This window comes from Dermacentor silvarum, chromosome 1 (genome assembly GCF_013339745.2).
Source record: "Dermacentor silvarum isolate Dsil-2018 chromosome 1, BIME_Dsil_1.4, whole genome shotgun sequence".
Taxonomy (NCBI): Eukaryota; Metazoa; Arthropoda; class Arachnida; order Ixodida; family Ixodidae; genus Dermacentor; species Dermacentor silvarum.
The window spans coordinates 19,359,603-19,379,054 of record NC_051154.1 but is presented as its reverse complement, the minus strand read 5'-3'; the positions used below and the strand labels follow the sequence as shown (position 1 = coordinate 19,379,054).

General features: G+C 44.3%; 1 protein-coding gene across 1 annotated transcript in view; it reads right to left on the bottom strand.

Moving 5' to 3' along the window:
* Positions 1-1,196: 1,196 nt before the first annotated feature.
* LOC119457545 (ATP-dependent RNA helicase abstrakt-like) overlaps positions 1,197-19,452 on the bottom strand; it is an 87,566-nt gene continuing 69,310 nt past the window's right edge. The window contains exons 13-16 of the mRNA XM_037719154.2: positions 19,023-19,172; positions 9,353-9,424; positions 8,965-9,075; positions 1,197-1,466 (exon numbers count right to left, since the gene is read on the bottom strand). Of these exons, the coding sequence (XP_037575082.1) occupies positions 1,330-1,466; positions 8,965-9,075; positions 9,353-9,424; positions 19,023-19,172 (470 nt within the window). The 3' untranslated portion in view covers positions 1,197-1,329. The remainder of the gene's footprint in view (positions 1,467-8,964; positions 9,076-9,352; positions 9,425-19,022; positions 19,173-19,452) is intronic.

Below are 19,452 nucleotides of genomic sequence, written 5' to 3'. Positions count from 1 at the left end.
TTGGGAGAAAAAGGTCGGAGGCGCTCTCTCTTTGGCTTGGGATCGGCGACCAACACGCACGGACGCTTCGCGCGTGCGCCGGCCCGCTTCGCGCGACCGTCGCGCGAGGCTAAGAGCGGGACACCGGTATGGACGAACACGGATCGTTCGAGCGCGCCACCGTTCGCGCGACTGAACACGTGAACGACTAGGCGATGGTGTCATAGCATGGGGCGAACGTATTCGCTCGCTATCAGGTCGCGGTGAGTCGAACTTCCTTGATTTGTCGCGCGCCCGTGTGAATGTTCTATTGGTTGTAATTCGGCTAATGTGTATTAGTGTATGAAAGGTGCAATAAATGCCCCTTTTGATTGTCTGCACTACTGCGTTGTCGTTCCTTTGTCCCAAGAGCACATGTGTGAGACCCCACAAGCTACACTGCATTTCTGGCAGCAGAGAGCACAGCTTGCAGTTTCAGCTCTTCTACGTCATCCTGGTTGGTGGTGAAGTTCGGGTACTGGCTTTCAAGTTGGAAGGCCTTTGCAATCTTCATTATTGTACCGCAGCAGCCGCTTGACTGGTCTCTGAAACTGCAACTGTCCTAAGCATTATGACAGCGCCAAGGTCTGCGTGTTAAACATGCCGCAGACATTTGAATGTGTGCATGAGAGAAATAAAACGGCTCCGAGTCAAATCCTAAACTTAATGGCGGACAGCTGGTGATTTTTTGTATTTCAACGATGTGCGATTGTAAATATGATGATGCAATGTCATTCTCCAAGCTACTGCTGGTGCTCTGATCCCGAATAATGCGATAGTGATGCGGTGTAATCACGAGCCGCACAATTTTTTTAATAGAAAAGAGCAGAGGGCAGCCACGCAAGTTTTCGCCAAACCCGCATGCTTCAGTTTGCGAAAAGTAGCTGAACAAGCCAGCTTTGTGGCAAAAACTGAACTAACTGATTCTGAAAACCTTTTTCCTGAGCTTCCTAGCGGTTAATGTTATGTATCTGAGAAATGGTTTCAATGTGTTTCAATTGGCGATCGAAAACATCGATCTGATTGATTAGAACATGTGTGGTAACAAAAGAGTTAAAGCGAAACTATTTGAAATCAACTATACTTGACCCACTGAGTCAGCCAATGGCATGAAACTATAGCAATGTGACATGGGCCTGTTTGTGTCTCTTTTTTGCTACTCGGGCATGATTTCCCAGTACACCATGAATGCTTTATTATGTACACAATTCCCTCTCAACATTAAAAAGAAAAAGGCAACTGAGATCAGTGTCCTCATACAACATGATGTAAAAATCTGCAAGCTTTGATGAAGTGTGACCAATGGCTTCTTCACCAGTCGGCACTATTATTGGCCAGGTAATCTCTGCGGCCAATGTTGGATGCCTGTTTGCTCTGCATGGCTTCCAGCTTGGGGCAGTCGGTGATGCGATGTCCAAGACCACCACAGTAGGAGCAACCACGTTCTTCTGCAGCAGTAAACAAACCTCTTTCAGGTTAACTTGATTATGGTTAATTTTATTTTTCACATAATTTGACCCCACATATAGGTTATGACAGGTGGCTGTATAGTACATACCTATGGGCAGCATTCCATTTTATAAAGTGGCAAACACAATACCACTCTTGGCAACAAAAATAATTTTGCTGAAGTGGTTACCGGGCATTTGAATACAACATTTATAGTCAAACTAACCAGCTTGATAATAAGGGAAAAGCATGCCAAAGGAAATCAAACTTTCCACTTTATCCCAGTGTTGGATATCATGTAGAAAAAGGTTTGTCTGCAGTTATATTATTATTCATTTACTGCACGAGGCAGGGCTGGACTTAACTTAGCAGAAAAGGATAAACAATGTGAGAAAGGGCATGCAATACCATGGAGAGCTGACTACAAGTGCCGGCATGTGCCATGTTTTGTCTTTTCACAAGTTCCCTGCAGCACTTGACAGTGTACGGAGTGGATCAGATCTCGCAACTGCAAACACTTCAAACCTATTAAGTTCACAAGAGTTAGCAGCTCAAGTGTATTAGCAGTAAGAATGAGTGTTCGATATTGCATGGCTCCATTTCAAAAGTACCATATTTACTCATGTAAGGCCCACACCCCCACTTTAGAGTAAAAATTTGGAGAAAACAAAGATTCACTAGTGTTGAATTCCAATGGCGGAGCCGGAGCAGCCAACGGACTCCGCGAGCGAGCACTCAACTCTGGCGCAGAGCAACGCCTCCAAATCCGCGAGTGGAACACAACCTGTGCCGCCGGAGCAAGGCGGAAGCGGAAGTTCTATCCTTCGGGCGCTGAGTTACCCAGGATACCTTGCGTGTTGCCATTCCCTTCCGCTGTTTGCTCACAGCACCACCGCACCGGTCACTTGTGTATACCGCGCCGTTCACCTGCTGCTTAAAAGTGCGGAATGGATATCTCGCCAAGTGCGCAGCAGATTTTGTCTGCTATGGTGAGCACACAGTATGCGAACAAACATGGTAGGCGTCTAGCCGACTACTTTGGGCCTCATCGCGGCAATGCGGAACATCCTATCAAATTCCCGCTCGTAAGTGGCAGTTTCAGCGTCGCTGTTACTCTCCGAGAAATCGCTCGTGTCGGAACTTGAGCTTTCCGACTCGGAGCTGTCGCTGTAGAGTAGCAGAAGCAATGCCGCACGCTTTGCCGAACTATCCGAGTCGCGACAGGTGGCGCCCCCCAGCAGACAAACGTTGTAAAGGAAATGCGTCACGCAGAGTTCCGGTCCACTCCGCCTATTTTGGCGGAGCATCTTTTCCTGCTCCACGGAGCGACTCCCGCTCTGAATCCACTCCGACTCTCTCATTGGAACACTTTACTCCCGCCCTCACTCTGTCATTGGAACAAACTTGCTCCGAAACGAGCAGAAAAACTTGCTCTGACTCCGCCATTGGAATTCAACATAGGTGTGACGTGCATTCCCACGTGCTGGTTACTTCCCGCTAGTCACTACAAGATGGTACTAGTCTGTGTCCAAAGAATCAACTGGTGACTGTAAATGTGTTCATAGTCGGCTGCCAGTGGTTACATTTACTTGCATAGCAGTCTGAGCACAGTTCGAGGCTTCAGTGAGTAGCCATAAGCCTGCCTTGTGTAAGGCCTGCACCCAGTAAAGATTACGAAAAAAAGTGTGGGCCTTACACGAGTGAATACGGTACTATACATAGCTGCCTCAATTTCTTATTTTTTCAATCCATTGTGTTAAATCAACAGAACTTAACATGCCTGCAATGCTGTCTTATACACTAAAAACACATGCATGCGAAATGGCTGCAATCAAAACAATATGGAATGTGAAAAGTGCATCAGCTTTAAAACATGAAAACTGGCACAAAAAAAAAAAAAGCAAAGAGAAGCAAGGAGAAATAAAGACCAGCTTTGGGGTACAGGTCGTCCCACTATTAGCGGGAAGATGTGAGCGTGCGGCTCATGCTCAGCACCGCGCAAGGTGCAGGAAGTGCCAAAAACCAAGCACATGCGCAGAACGATGCAAAGATGGTGCATTCTGCGTGTCGTCTGCTAGCGAGCCATCTCTTCACCTTGCCTGCGAATGTGCTACATAGACAATGTTTTGACTGATTTCTGTTCAAGGTTCATTTTTTTTACGTGTGAAGGTGCAAAACATAGTTCCATGTTTCTTCCCCATAGAGTAAGACAAATCAATGAGGAAACTGTACATCACCTTACATATTTTACTATAACTCCTGAGAAATATTTCGACAAGTGACTGTGGCAAGAAGCCAATAGTATTTATTGCAAAAGCTACCGTAAGAAGCAGAAGTCTGTGGAGGGGCAGTGCACTGCCTTGCGCAATATTGTGTCAGGTGAGTTACCCATGGTGTCGTCTATGTGTTGCTTTTTATACCATGGTGGTGGAAGCAAGTAGCTTTGAATGCACTAGGGAAACTCTGGGGTGAGCTTGAGGACAATGTCATACTTATTCATCAAGAAGACAGCAGAACTTGCAATAATCTCTAACAGACTTATAGTGAATGCTCACTGAGTGTGTTGGAAAAGTGTTGTTGCCCACAAAGTTTTGACATGACAGCAGAGGCACAGCATACGTGAAAAAGCTGCTTGACTTGAACTTTGGTGTAAAGCAGTACCACGGCCGCTGGATAAAAGAAAAGGTGCGGCCTGCTGCGTCGCGTCGCTGTCAATGGGCGAGCGCGTCTCGGCTAAGTTGACAGTTGCGGCCGCTGTTTTTGGTGAGGGTGCCACTTCTACGGTATGCAAGGCAGACGCTGGTTCGTGCTACAATGTGGTTGCCTCAGGATTTATGCGTGTTTATGTGCTTTTTCGTGCGCATTCTCGTGTGCTTTTTTTGTGTGATTGTGTGTGTGAGCAGCTTGCCTCATGTTTCTTGTGCTTGAGTACAGTTCTCCGGTGCGCCCGTGTGTGGCTGACGGTTTTTTCTAGCGGTGTGATGCCTCGAAGCTGTTGTGTGCCGCTGTGCAACTCGAACGCGAGAAGAGACGCTACCATGAAGTACCACGAATTCCCCGGCGATCTACAGCTTCGGGAAGCGTGGCTGAAGAATATTTCTCGCCAAGGGCCATCAGGGAAAGGAAGCAAGTGAGAGCCAAGCGACAGGTTGCTGGTATGTTTATTACATTTTACTGAGAATGACTATAAAAAGAACACGAAGATTGGGCTTGTGCTTCCGACTGCGGTCCCGACTGTGTTTCCCGGTTATGCACCATACATGCAAAAAAAGTACGCGCAGCCCAGGAAACTTTTTTTTTTTTTTTTTCGAGCCCAGGAAAAACAGCGGCTGCAACTGTCAACTCAACTGGTGGTGACGTGACGCAGCAGGCCACACCTTTTTTTTTTTACGTAAAAAGAGTGACGAACGGATTGATCAACTGCGGGCTGTCCAGAAGGCTCACGATGCGGTGGTGAGGCTTGGCCTTCCCGTCCCAACGTGGGAGCGGCCCGCAGTCTTGCCCCTATAAAGACGGGGTGAAGATTCTTCCGACTACCTACCTATCTAGTGGCCGTGCCACTACCAGCACAGCGAGAATATTGAAACGTGCGAGCGGAGTTCAGTTGAAGAGAAGAATGAAGCTGGGCTCGATCGAATGCAGCGCCTTGGACTGTTTTTGCTGAGCGATACCTTCGCATTCATTAACTTGTAAATAAACGCGATCCATCGTTTTGAAGTCGTCTTGAAGAAACACGTAAATCCACTCCCGATTATTCGTAATAGAGCACTTCTTTTCATTTCATCTGAGTCGAGCGGGCAGCCTTCATGGAGAGCATAGAGGCCCACTCTACAAAAGATTGGCACTCCTAGGGCAGACTTTTCACATATGTGAGGTAATCGGCACTTCTAATAAGGAATTCAATATTCAAACTGTAATGTGCAACTATAAAATGCGTTATTTACGGCCTGATTAGAGTCACTGTCATGCGTACAAACGCGGCTGTGGAAACGCTTCTCCATTAACGGCTGTACCAGAGCAGTGGCGCTAGAGCGGGCACGAGGAGAACTAGGCCCGAGACGCGGTTTCGGTGCCATGCAACGGGCTGCATCTTTTTTTTTATCCAGCGGCCGTGGCAGTACATTGTTCACAGTTTCTACCAGAGCAATGAAATTGGGCACAGGGCATCATAATGGGCGCAAGCAGATGACAGGGCAGATGAACTCATTCTCGATGGTGTTCATCCTCCCTATTGTCCAGCAATGTTCATAGCCTCCACAGTACTGAAGGGAAGTACTGAGATGGAGTATAGATTTATATGCCAAGAGGCAGATAACCTTGCCAATGAATGGTCATACTAGCATCCGTGCTGATTCCTCATTTGGGCTAGTCCCACAAGCATTGCAAACTTTACGCTGCTCTGTTGCAATTACAAGTGTTTATACTCCACAGAGATCACGTAAAGAGGTGCTTCTAAAGGCCACGATTCATGACATCTGCCCGGATCTCATGCATCAAAGGGTATTCGCACGAGGAATGTTGGATATGGTGGAGTCGAGTGATGTCAGCCGTAAAAAATTCCCCGTAGACGTAGACTTTGGCGGCTTCTACTCTCGACACCACTCTTGATTTCTTCAAATTCACCCTGTTGTACACATCAGAAAAAAAACTAAACAAAAACATAGTGGCATCGTCACTTGATTTGTCCCTTCCATGGCATTTAGTGTGCACTGGACCACAATTATTCACATAATTGTCATAAAACTCTCACTTGTCAGTTCGACATAACTGTTTCAATAATTTCAATTATCATAGCGCTCTGCACAGATGCAACAGCCAGTGAGGGCAGGGGCAGTTTTGGTACCAGTTCAGTTTAACAAAAGTTCACAAACAAATGGGTTTCCTTTATCCAAAGTGTATACTAAAATCATTGTGCCCACCAGAAATCAACCAATATCAGTGTTCATGCTTCATTTATCTGGCAGTTCCATTTAAACAAAATTTGTTGCAACATTTCACTGATATGATCAGCAGATTACTTGCCATGGAAGTGCCTCTTTGGCTTGTCTGGGACTAAGCCCAACATGTACATTTATTCTGCTGTTCAATTCCTCGCTGATATAGACAGAAGTTCCGCATATGTTCTTATCTGTCTGATCATCATCATCAGCCTATATTTATGTTCAATGCAGGACGAAGGCCTCTTCCTGCGACCTCCAATTACCCCTGTCTTGCGCTAGCCGATTCCAACTTGCGCCTGTGAATTTCCTAACTTAATCACTCCACCTAGTTTTCTGCCGTCCTCGAATGCACTTCCCTTCTCTTGGTATCCATTCAGTAACCCTAATGGTCCACCGGTTATTCATCCTATGCATTACATGGCCTGCCCAGCTCCACTTTTTCCGCTTAATGTCAACTAGAATATCGTCTATCCCCGTTTGTTGTCTGATCCATACTGCTGTCTTCCTGTCTCTTAACGTTACTCCTAAGATTTTTCGTTCCATTGCTCTTTGTGTGGTCCTTAACTTGTTCTCAAGCTTCTTTGTTAACCTCCAAGTTTCTGCCCCATATGTTAGCGCCGGTAGAATGCAATGATTGTACACTTTTCTTTTCAACGACAGTGGTAATCTCCCAGTCAGGATTTGGTAATGCCTGCCGTATGCACTCCAGCCCAATTTTATTCTTCTATAAATTTATTTCTCATGATCAGGGTCCCCTGTGAGTAATTGACCTAGATAAACGTACTCCTTTACAGACTCAAGAGGCTGACTGGCAATCCTGAATTCTTGTTTCCTTGCCAGGCTATTGAACATTATCTTTGCCTTCTGCATATTAATCTTCAACCCCACTCTTACACTTTCTCGGTTTAGGTCTTCAATCATTTGCTGTAATTCGTCCCCATTGTTGCTGAATAGGACAATGTTATCTGCAAACCGAAGGTTGCTGAGATATTCACCATTGATTCTCACTCCTAAGCCTTCCCAGTCTAAGAGCTTGAATACTTCTAAGCATGCAGTGAATAGCATTGGAGAGATTGTGTCTCCTTGCCTGACCCCTTTCTTGATAGGTAACTGTCTACTTTTCTTGTGGAGAACCAAGGTTGCTGTGCAATTCTTGTAGATATTTGCCAATATATTCACGTATGCATCCTGTACTACTTGGTTGCATAATGCCTCTATGACTGCTGGTATCTCTACTGAATCAAATGCTTTTTCATAATCTATGAAAGCTGTATAGAGAGGTTGATTGTACTCTGCAGATTTCTCTATTACCTGGTTGATGACATGGATATGATCCATAGTAGAATATCCCTTCCTGAAGCCAGCCTGTCTGATACATGACTTATATACACCTATTTTTGCAATTGTAACACACAAACAGTACTTTTAGGGCTGAATAATATGCATCCCTCCTTTAAATTACATTACAGATTTGGCCACCTTTTTAAGGAACATGAATGTTTGCTTGCGTCCGTTGCAATTAGTCAGTTAAGTCTAAATGACTAGCGAGTGAAGGACGCGGGAGGGGGTCCACGAGATGTTGGCTGACAAATTGAAACGCACTTCTATGGCTCGATAGCTCTGGTCACTTGAGACGTTGATGCCAGATAGATAATTTTGGTCAGTTTTTCACTAGCCCTATTGGGAGCTAGCCCCAGCAACAATGAATCACTGCGCCTCATAGAGGACCCAAACGTGAGCATCGTGGCATTGCGTACACACAATCTTGTGCGCAATGTGTTTGTAAGCTACAACATCGTACTTATTACCTCCAGCGTGCACATCGAGCGACTTCTGAGTGTTGCGGCTGCTGTCTTCACAGGAAAATGAGAGAACATGACTGACAAAAACTTTGAAAAGCAATTGTTAGTGTACATAAACAGCATGTAAGATTCACAGAGAACTCATAGAAAGAGCTAAGCCAACCCGTTTTATTTACTGCATTTGTGCAATGTTAATAAAAGTTGTGAGGAAAGTAATGCAAAAGTAATCAATTACATTTTAGTATTTGCTCAATTACTTTCCTGCTGCAGTAATTGGTCACTATAATCAATTACTATCTTGAATAAAGTAACTCAAACTGTAATTGGTTACTTTTTTTTTTCTGTAATGTGAGCAAGTTTAAACAAAAGTTTGCAAATGAAAACACACACACAATGACAGAGTTTTATCATCGCCTCAACATGCAGCCTAGATACGAGAGCTACACTGTTGCGAGAAAATACAAATTGTCAGGTGTCCTTTCTGAATTGGACACTGAATGTCTTGAGTGTGAGGACATTTAATTTCATCATGTATGCTATGATCCATAAACTCCAGTGGCCAAAGGCACTGCATAAAACAAACAGCAAGTAAAGCTGTAGCAAATGTTTATGTCACATGTTGCAGTTCACCAGGGAAAGAAAAAGGCATGGGTCACGAGGTTTTTTCAAACACTGCAAGCTGTGTAAATGAAATGCAATTCTTGGACATACTATGCAACCTTAATGCCAAAATGTGCACAAAAAATAGCACTTGCCTCCCAATTCCAGGTACTTCTCATTCTCTGATTGCAGGGCATGAAGGAAAGGTGGAACTTTCTGCTTGGCTTCCAGCAACAAATGTTTCATGTCCAAGAGCACAGACTCATCTGAAAATATGTGTACAAAAGCAGATGAGCAAAGCTTCTAGTAAAACAGTGCAGTTGTAATGAAGATTTATTAGATGCTTTAATGTCTTCTAGTGCATGATAGATGAATAGTCAGGCTGCTAATTATAGCCAGTTGGTAGCCTGACACAGTAAGCCGAGCTAATTTTCTATATAGCATGCTCGCTGCATTCAGGCTGAAGGAAAATTGCAGAAAGGCAGAAGGAATAATGCAGCAGCAGATAACGCAACAGGAAGAGAGCAATGCAATATTTCATACCACACGACTTGTTGATGAAGGTTGTTGCGATTCCCACTCGACCAGAACGTCCAGTACGGCCAATGCGGTGCACTGAAAGCAAATGTTGCACACCACAGTTCAGAAGTCAACCACTGTTGCCTACTTTCAGTTCCAAAAAGAAGAGCTCGCAACAAAGCCTGACTTTAACCACAGCTCTACTAAACATAAGTTTGGGAAAATATTTGTGCTAAAGCACACTGCCATTGAACAAGCCACAGCTCTTTAAAAATTTTTGTTGGCACACTTTATGTAACAATGTGATTTACATGCGATATTTTTTTTAAATACCACTGCACAGCAGCTTTTATGTGAATGAAAAAACTTAAGAACAAGCTTTAGCTTGGGCGCTCCTATCTAAATACATGGGAATGAAGAAACCATTTTTATTGGCAATCACTGAACTGAATTTGATGAGATTTGTTATATCTGAAAAAAAAAGAGAAAAATCTAGTCACTGTAGGAAGCAAAATGTTTATTTAGGCCCCATAGATTTTTAAAATAAAAATTGTCGAAAATTACAACATTTCAAAAATTAAACTATCAAGTTTACAACTCTGTAGCTCAGCAATAAAAAAAAAAAAACTATATCACAATTCTCTAAACTGCATCTAATACTGCATTTAAAGTGGACAAAAGTGATGTATTATACACCACTGTGAAATATACCACTAATATGTGAGTACAAAGTTTGCAAAACTCTCACTGTAACAATCTTCAATTTCATGTAAGTTGTAAATTAATATATGAAATTTGTTCACTTTAGATGCTTTAACAGATGAATTTTCCAGAATGCAATATCTTTTTTTGGTGCAGAGTTACGGATTTGTACACTTCGTTCTTCTTTTTGTGTAACTTAATGATTTCCGGCAATTTCCGCAAAATATTCTAGGCCCTAACTCAATTATGTGTTCGCTACAGTCACTAGAATTAAACTTTCTCATTTGCAACAAATTTCATCCATATCAGTCCCAGGGTTGCCTCACAAAAGTAATTCTGCATGTTGCTTTTATTTGAATAGGCGGCATCGGAGTTGACCCCAAGCTAAAGCTTCCTCTTTACAACATGGAACTTCCAATGTGACGGAAAAGTTGAAAGAGAGGGAGAGAGAGAAAAGAAGAAAAGAAATCATGGTGTTGCCTTCTGAAGCAACAAAAGTTTTCAATAACGTGTAAGGGGATGAGACTTTCAATGGCTTGACTGGAGGATGTTTCTTCTCTGCACTTCGCAATGGGCTGCATGAACTGTTTATAGGGAGACTGAGCACGCCAAACCGAGAAGTTGTTATGCAATGTGCATCAGCAAGCTTCAAAGTATGCATGCTTGGTTCTCCAGGTGACCCCTCGGAGCACACACTGTAGATGTTTGAGCGCACTATTATTATTTGATTTGAAAACATGAACATTTGACCGAAAAGGCTTGAACACTTAATTACAACATTTCACAATCAGAGTATAGACCCTTTTTGTGGAGCAGTTTGCTCTATAGGAACGAGATAGCGCTTCTGGTGCTGCACTACACGTTGCCTCAGCGAAAGTGCACAAAAAGGAAACCATTACTGCTTCTGCCCTGCTTGGATTGGATTGCCAACTGTGATCAGCAGTTCGCAATCCTATTGGGCGATCGCTAGCGCACTGTGCTTCATTCAAGCTGCAAAAATAGTGACTGGCATAGTAAGGCATAGAGTGAATCTGTGTGGCCAAGTTGCGAACAGCTCCTACATAAGGTATGCCTGTGTTGCCGGGTCTTCATGATGTACGGCTTTCCTCGAGGATAAAAAGATAACTCATGAACCACCGTTGTGTAGCTAATCTTCAAAGGAAGGATTTCAACCCCGGAGCTTTGGCAAGAGTGAGTACCGCTCGTTACACAGAGGCAAAGGGACTAGCACTGCTTCCTGGCATAGTGAGTTTCTCGCATGTTATCTATACGCATCCACCTTAACTCACACTGAAACTTACGGCCATTCTATTGCCCACATATCAAGAATAAGTGAATAGGCTCACCTTTGCATCAATATGCCAAAGCATGGGTAACGGACTACACCAATAGCACACGAATGTTGGTAGGTGAACGTTTTGTGATGATCCCCAGAGTAAGCGAGTGACTACAGATAATAGTCTTTGCTACAAGCTATTACAATGTACACAATATCTAGGTTCTGAGCCCTTGTGCGCGGCAAGAAGTCTACCGCAACTGAGCACACCTGCAAGTGACTAGGCAGAAATAAACAATCAGATAGTGTCCACACTGAGAAACGTTATACTGAGTGAGAAACATGACAAGCCTCAAACATGCCTCAAAGTGATTGGCAAATATAGAATGAAGAGAAAAAGATACTAATCTTGATTTAATTCAGAAGTGGAAAGTTTGGACAGCTTGGAATACATTTCTAGCCCCGCTTTTAGTACAAGCACCGTATTTGCTGCTCACAACATTTGGACAAGGTGTAATGAGCTCCGAAAGTGCTAACATGTCCTCTGAAGGTGTGGCCAAAGCTTAGTGTTGTCCACCCAATCACTGTATATGATATCCGTGCTGAAACAGAGGTTTGCTGAGCCGCACCAGCGTCATACACCTCCATTGTAAACATGGAGGCAACGGAGGCAGCTGGCAGCTGAGGCAAGCAATGGACGCGTCACCCCGTGATCGAACATGGTGGCGCTCATGGGATAGCCGTGAAAAGGGTCTACAAAAGCATGCATCTCATGCTTCATCGTGCTAACCAACTAAAAAATAAGGATGGCTGTGTCTTATGCAAGGATGTAACTTACATACCAACCTTTTCTTCAAAAACCAGCTTACACAGGGGGGGGGCAACTTAGAGTTGTGACTTACATACTGGAAATATGGTAGCAGTATATAAGAGCTACGAGGCTTCACTACACAATCCCTTTAGGCAAAACATTCTTTAGCAGATCTTGTAGAACAAGCATAAATCTTCAAAGGCAGATTCAAAGTGAATAGGAAAGAAAAGCAGTGCTGCAGGAGTTCTTGTGTGCAACAAACTTGCCCTGGGAGTGTTACATTTTGGTACACACAGATGTGGGGTTTGTATTAATCATCACACAGGGTTCTTCAAAAGTTGCATATTTCTTGTGTGTGACATAATTAATTCTCACTGTTTAAACAATTGTATGAAGCTCCCTATTTCCCCACTGTATTTCATGACAGAGAGAACAACAGCATTGTTACAGAATGACAACTTAAGAAAATGATGCAGATCCAACATACATGTTAGGACACGTGAAATGGTTAATTAAATGCTATGCAACTAAATATATGTACAATTGCATTTATTTTCACCAAATGCAACATGTAATTCACATGCACATTGTTATGTTTATGCACTACACCGTTCACAAACTATGCCAAAATACAAACGTTTAATCAGGAGAATGCCCAGTTTCAGACATCGAGGACAAAGGCAATCTATGATGCTTGTTGAAAAAAGAATGGTGATGAGAGGTCTATGCACAGCGAAGTAGAACACATAAATTAAATACATTTAACCTTTTCAGTGTCACTGACGTACCAGTACGCTTCCATGTTTCTGTCCTGCCATGTCACTGACGTACCCATGTTTTCCAACCTTCACTTGGATGTGCGGAGTAACACACAGTTGCTGTGCTCCGAGGTAATTATGCCACCTATTGTATAATTCCAGACGCATATTTTCTGCTCCTGCTTGGTTTTTGTTAGTGTGCTGTGGAATGCGTCCCTTCATAAAGGTAGTTGCGCCGCACAGAGCACGCATGTCCCCAGGTGGGAGGGCTGGCTCTTGGACTTTGTACACCACTAGGGCAGTGATTCCCCATTCAAATATTCACACCGTAGCACAAGGTCCACTCTTGCATGTTTCTGCCATCTGTCACATGTAAATTAAAAATAAATTTCTTTTTTCTTTTTCGTCTTGCGCTGTCTTCGTTACTGTGCGCCTCCTTTCCAGCGACGTGGGTGCTCCTTTCGTCAGTGCGTTTTCTCCAGGATGGCTCTGCCCTCTGCCATCTGTTCCTCTCTGTGTTCATCTGTTGCACACTTTGCTTTGTCTGTTCGAGCACGAATAACGAAAGCGCTTCTTTTTTGAGCATGGCCACGTGATTTATTTAAAACGGCTGCTTGCGTGGGCCCTTCAACTGATGACTGGGGCGACGACTCTACCGACCTTGAATACGAGCCAATGTCGGACTTGGAAGATGACAGCTTGTCGTCCGAGCAATAGACAACTTCGACTGAGTCAAAATCTCACCCTGACGTGGTGGCACCATCACGGAGCAGTGATGGTGCCACCACGTCAATGCAACCAGGTAGGAAATTAAAATAGGAATGTGAAGACCATACTTGACTGCATTTGCCATTATCCATGTAATTTTTTCTGTTCTGCATAACCAAAAATAAATTGTTGTTTTCGTTTGATAATATCCGAGAAAAAAACTTGACACTGGGGGTGTGTCACCTCTGGAAAAACCCAACAGTGAAAGGGTAAAGGATTCTGTACTTTTTGTGTCACAATGGCACATAGCCAACGGCCAAAGAATGGGGTAGCTCAAATGTAAGAAATTAAAGTAAATAAAAAGACAGAAGAACCCTTTCAGACACCACTTTATCCTGTTGATTGAAAACTTACTATCACCACATTTCTTGCATCTTCAGAATCATAAAAGTGTACAGTTGCAGAAAACATTAAGAATTTTCAATTGTTTAGTGAGTTTTGTCAAGTTTACAGAAAGTGGACTCCATGCAAAAACTCACTACAGAAACATCAAATACAATACAATACAATACAGTCTTATTCGCCCGTTTTTTCATGCACATGAATCTGCTGGTCAGCCTAAGCATATAGCGCTTGTCGGCTGAGCTGAGAGGTGGTGGATACATCAGCAGTTACAAGGCTCAATGATACACAAAAGACCAGATAGCAGGATTTCGTCCTGTGCGACATGTCATAATGTCAAATATGATAACATTAACTATTTTGCCTATTGAAAAGCTTGAAATGCACTTATCCAGCTGCTTAAAAATTGTGCCTGGTGTATGACATTGTGAAAAACAATGAAAGAAGTGAGCCCGCTACATACAACACACAGACACCGAACAAGAACACGCAACAGTCTACCTTCCCACTCATTTACTAAAACATTTTGCACATGTTATCCGAAATTGCAGCACAGTTCCAATTATAAGTGTTTCAAGATATATGCAGCACGTTATAAATATCATTACTTTGATCAGTGCTTTTAATGTTGATGCACTATCTCGGTGTACACCATTGTGCACACAGCGTCTGAAAGGGTTAAGAGGTTTGTGTACATTAGAGATAGCTATGAGCGGACACTATATGTACAAGTTTTGTCGTGATTTACTGTTTTCTTGGGCAGAACGAAGCTGCTGTCACTGGCACTACTTTGTCATTGAACAGGCAGTGATATATAAGCCAGTTCAGTGGAGCTTGCATACTGCATGCACATACCCTATATACAGGGGCGGATCCAGGTTTTTTCTGAGGGGGGGGTCAGCTTCTGTCAATGATGATTATGATGATGATGATAGTAGCCTTTCTTATTTACCGAAATTTACCGTTTTTGCTCACGATAAACCCGCGTTTTATACGGCTAGAGCAACACCTGTAGCCCGCCGTGGTGGCTCAGTCAGCTCAGGCGTTGAGCACGAGATCGCGGGATCGAATCCCGGCCGCGGCGGCCGCATTTCGGTAGAGGCGAAATGCAAAAACGCCCGTGTCCTTGCCTTGCAGTGCAGGTTAAAGAACCCCAGGTGGCCAAAATTAATCCGGAGCCTTCCACTACGGCGTGCCCCATAACAGTAGCGCACCCAGGATCTCTGCCAGGGGGCGGGGGGGGGGGGAGGTTGACAGTTTGCCTTAGTTTGCCAATACCATCTAAACAGCCCTAATTTGAGTTTCTTCACGGTAAACTTTCAAAAAATGCGCTTTTTGCGCAAGTTTGCGAGTGTGCAAACGATTGCGCGTCTTACATCTAAGTTGCAGTACTCAAAGGCGCAAGGAAAGAAAAAGGGTTAAACAAAAGGGGGGTTAACTCGGCCTCAGGGGGAGGGGGGGGGTGTTACGACCCTCGCATCCCCCCCGTCGGTGCGCCACTGCCCCATAATCAGAACTCGTTTTGGCACGTAAAACCCCAGAAAGAGGAAGAAGACCTGTAGCGAAGCCAGGTATCGGTTTCTCCGAGCTTATAGGAAAAGGACGTTACCCAATACAGCCATGTGCGTGGCGACTGTGCCTGATAATACAGGGTGTTCAAAACTAAGCTTTATGGTTTTCTTAAAGTTAGGCACACGCGAAGACCACCTGTGCAAATACGTTATGTGGCTAGGGGGGCACAAAGTGAGATGATAATTATCGCTGTGAGCAGCCCAACTAACTAAAATTGAACAACTATTTTTTGTTGACTGCAGTGAGTGGGTATGTTTGTATTGAAAACTTAGAGACAGTCGTGTTTCTACACAGTATCAGTAGGAAGAATTATTCTAGCGTGTCCGTGCTCCGAGCTATCCGACTCCAAATTTCAATTGTCGTACTGCGCAGAATAATCGAGTCGACGCGAGAGCGGTTTATGCTTTGCGTTGCTGTGGAAGGAAGGCATTTTGAACATTTTTAGGGCATTGACATCTTGATGGGTGAAGTGTTGTCACGAGATTTGTACATCACAACACCAAACTTAAAGCGGCAGTATGAAATATTCGTTAGCATAGCTAAAAAGGCTTCTGCTGTTGATGGTGCCGTTGTTACTTATGATTTCAATAAAACTTACAATACTTGGAAATCAGCAGTCACTTTATTTGCGTAGCCCAGGCAAGGACCATGCCCGGTCGTCTAGTCACCATTACGCATGCGTACTGCCCTCCGGCTTCTCCGCTCGCGCCATTATCTCGGCATGGCAGCTACCGCCATCTTTACAGGCTGTGCGGTCGCGTGTTACGACAGCCGTTACGGGTTCTTCGATTTTTTTTTTCATTTCACCAGCCTTAAGGGGAAGGGGGACAGTTATTATCTTTGCCAATGCCTCCGCCCCGTTGTCAGACTAAATGCCGCACGCAACAGCGGTGTCACATCAGGGAGGAGCTTTGTGCCGATCCTCACTCTCTTGCAAGTTGCTTGCGTAATCATACGAACGACCATTAAAATTTGGAGTTGGATATCTCGGAGCACAGACATGCTAGAAGAATTCTTCCAAGTGAAACTGTGTAGAAACACGACTGCCTTTAACTTTTGAATACAAACATACACACTTACTGCAGTCAATAAAAAGTTAATTATTCAATTTTAGTTAATGCGGCTGCTAACAGCGATAATTATCATCTCACTTTGTGTCCCCCTGGCCACATAACTTATTTGCGCAGATAGTCTTCATGTGCCTGCCAGTGTCTAATTTTAAGAAAACCATAAAACTTAATTTTGAACACCCGGTATATCTAAGCCTGTATTGTTTCTTAAGATGAAATTTGGGATGATCTTTTGCAGGTTCGTTATAAATGCGTAAGCACGGGTCCGTCTTTGGAGTTCTGTTGGAACACCTTGATTTCCTTAAGAAGATTCTTTGTTTTCGGCTGATACACCTTCGTTTGATTTGGAGGACTAACTCCCCTATTCTCAAACAGCCCTCGACTCGAAGCTCTTCCTCCACTCCACCTTGTTGAGCACAGCGCCTCCTCTCGACTGATAAAGACGCGACAATTCCAAAGAATTCCCGTGAATGATCATGAAGCTCAGTGACCACTTCTTTGGAGGGATGGCGGTGCTATATTTCCTCTTCAGTTGAGGTGTTGCGTTGACTACAGGAACGTTCTTGAATACGGGCGTAACGCTACGCTCCAACGCGGTAACCACTACGCTGGTTGTTTACGATATGCGAATCACCGCGCATGAAGACTCACGACGCCACCTACAAGAATAACGATGTGGCGTAGTAGCCGAGAGCGCGAGCCAGCGTCTTCATCTTTTGTTTCTCACGCGGCGTCATCCTTTACACAAGGCGCGCATCTGCTCCCGTTTCTCTAACCACGCGATGCCATCCTAGGCCCGCGCGCTGGCGTTCGCCGCTGACGTCACGCTCCCCCGCTTCGCAGCCGCGGCTCGAGACTTCGCCGATTTCCGCCACCGGCACCGGACCTGACTAAGACGGAGGAGCGCTGGCTCTTACGTCTATACACCAACACAATATTGTGCCCTGCGATACTTAAGCATTTCAATCCAGCCTTCTACGGGGAATGCCCGCACTGTGATCATCCGTTCGCGGATGCTTTCCACATGGTGTGGGCATGTACCTCAAACCCTGCGGTCCCGCCAATCCCCTCGCCTTCCCCCCCTACCCGAGAGAGCTGGGAGGCTGCCCTGCTCGGCTGCTCGACCTTGGAGGGCCAGAGAGCCCTCGTGGCCAGGGCACGCGCCACTGCGGAAGCCACAGGGGTCCCGGACTAGGGACTCCTCCTAGAGTTTGTAAAGGGTCGGCCCTTAAGGCCGTCCCTATATCTCACTTGTAAATACAGCAAATAAATGTTTTTCACCACCACCACCACCGCGAGAACGCCCACTCAGATAAACGGATCCGGCGGGTTTGAGCCTCCTATGCTTAATGTACGACAATAAAACTGCGAAGTCACAATGAAAACCTTGTAGCGTACGAACGGTACTGTGCTTGTACTGGATATTGTCAACGTGCAACTGTGATTAGAATGAGTGCTACAGCTAAAAAAAGTTGCCTATGCGTAGTTCTTTGTTTAGCTGTTAGTTGTTTTTATTTATATATATGAACACTTCAGCGAGAGATCTCTTTCATTAAGCAGGTTGGTCGCGCAACCGATGACAGCGAATGAGGTAACCGTTGACAACCCAAGGGGAAACTAAGTTAATCAGGCGCGAAGGCGCTCGAGCGGACCTCGGCGTGCTTGGCAAAAGGGACGTCCCCTCGTTCATTCGACGCCACCGACGGGACGAGTAAGGCACGGCCGGCGCCAGGAGGTCCAAGGTGTTTATGAGAAAAACTACAGCAACTTCGCGACACCACACTCCTACGGAATACAACTAAGCTTGTGAGCGAGCTAGCTTTACTTCTACAGGGCTGATACCAATGGTATACTCGCGAAAAATAATTTTGAAAAATGCTGGTGGCCATATATTTTTTTGCGACAGGGCCATCAGCGAGGGGGCGATGCAGAAATTTGAGGGGGGGGTCAGGACATCCGGACATCCCCCCTGGATCCGCGCCTGCCTATATATCTATGTCTTACACAACACACCAATGAATGAAACCTGGGGGAAGAGGCCAAGAAAGCACTGCTTTAAAAATATATTTACAGAGAAGAAGCAAGCGGAATAATGTTGGTTGCTATTTAAATGCTATGTAAACAGCCTTCTCATGCTGCTTAGTGGAAGTTTCAACACATGTAGAGCTATGAATGCACAAGAAACACCGTCAGGATATTGTAGATGAATCATTGATACAATACCAAGCCGGCTTAATTACTCAGAAAGCTTGACAAAAATCAACAGACATTGAGTGCATCTTCCACACAGAAACAGTTCAGGATAGTTTTTACGCATACTATATAATTTGCGGCTTCTAACAATGAAGTATTTCTAGTGCATGCAATAAGAATAATAAAAAGAATGTGCCCCTACCATAGTTTTCAATATCTTCTGGCATGTCATAATTTATGACATGCTGTATGTTCTCAAAGTCGAGACCCTTTGATGCCACATCTGTTGCAACCAAAACATCTTTCTCACCCCGCCGAAATGAATCCACTGCTCGTGACCGCTCTTCCTGATCTGCAACAGAACAGAGAAATTGACATCATGATTTGTACATCCTGAACAGGATCAAGTTTCTTATTGTGATTCTACAAAAGATAACATCCCAAAAGCGACAACCTATAATTACACACTCTTAACACAGTAGTGTGAATAGCGAATGTTGAAAGCCATTCCTAAAAAGTAACTAAAAATCTGAATTGAAATGTCAACATTTGTAAGTATTTGCATGTTAAAGCATTAATTTTCTTATTTAGCCACTTGACCCTTCAGTGTGTGCTTCGCGAAAAATATGTCA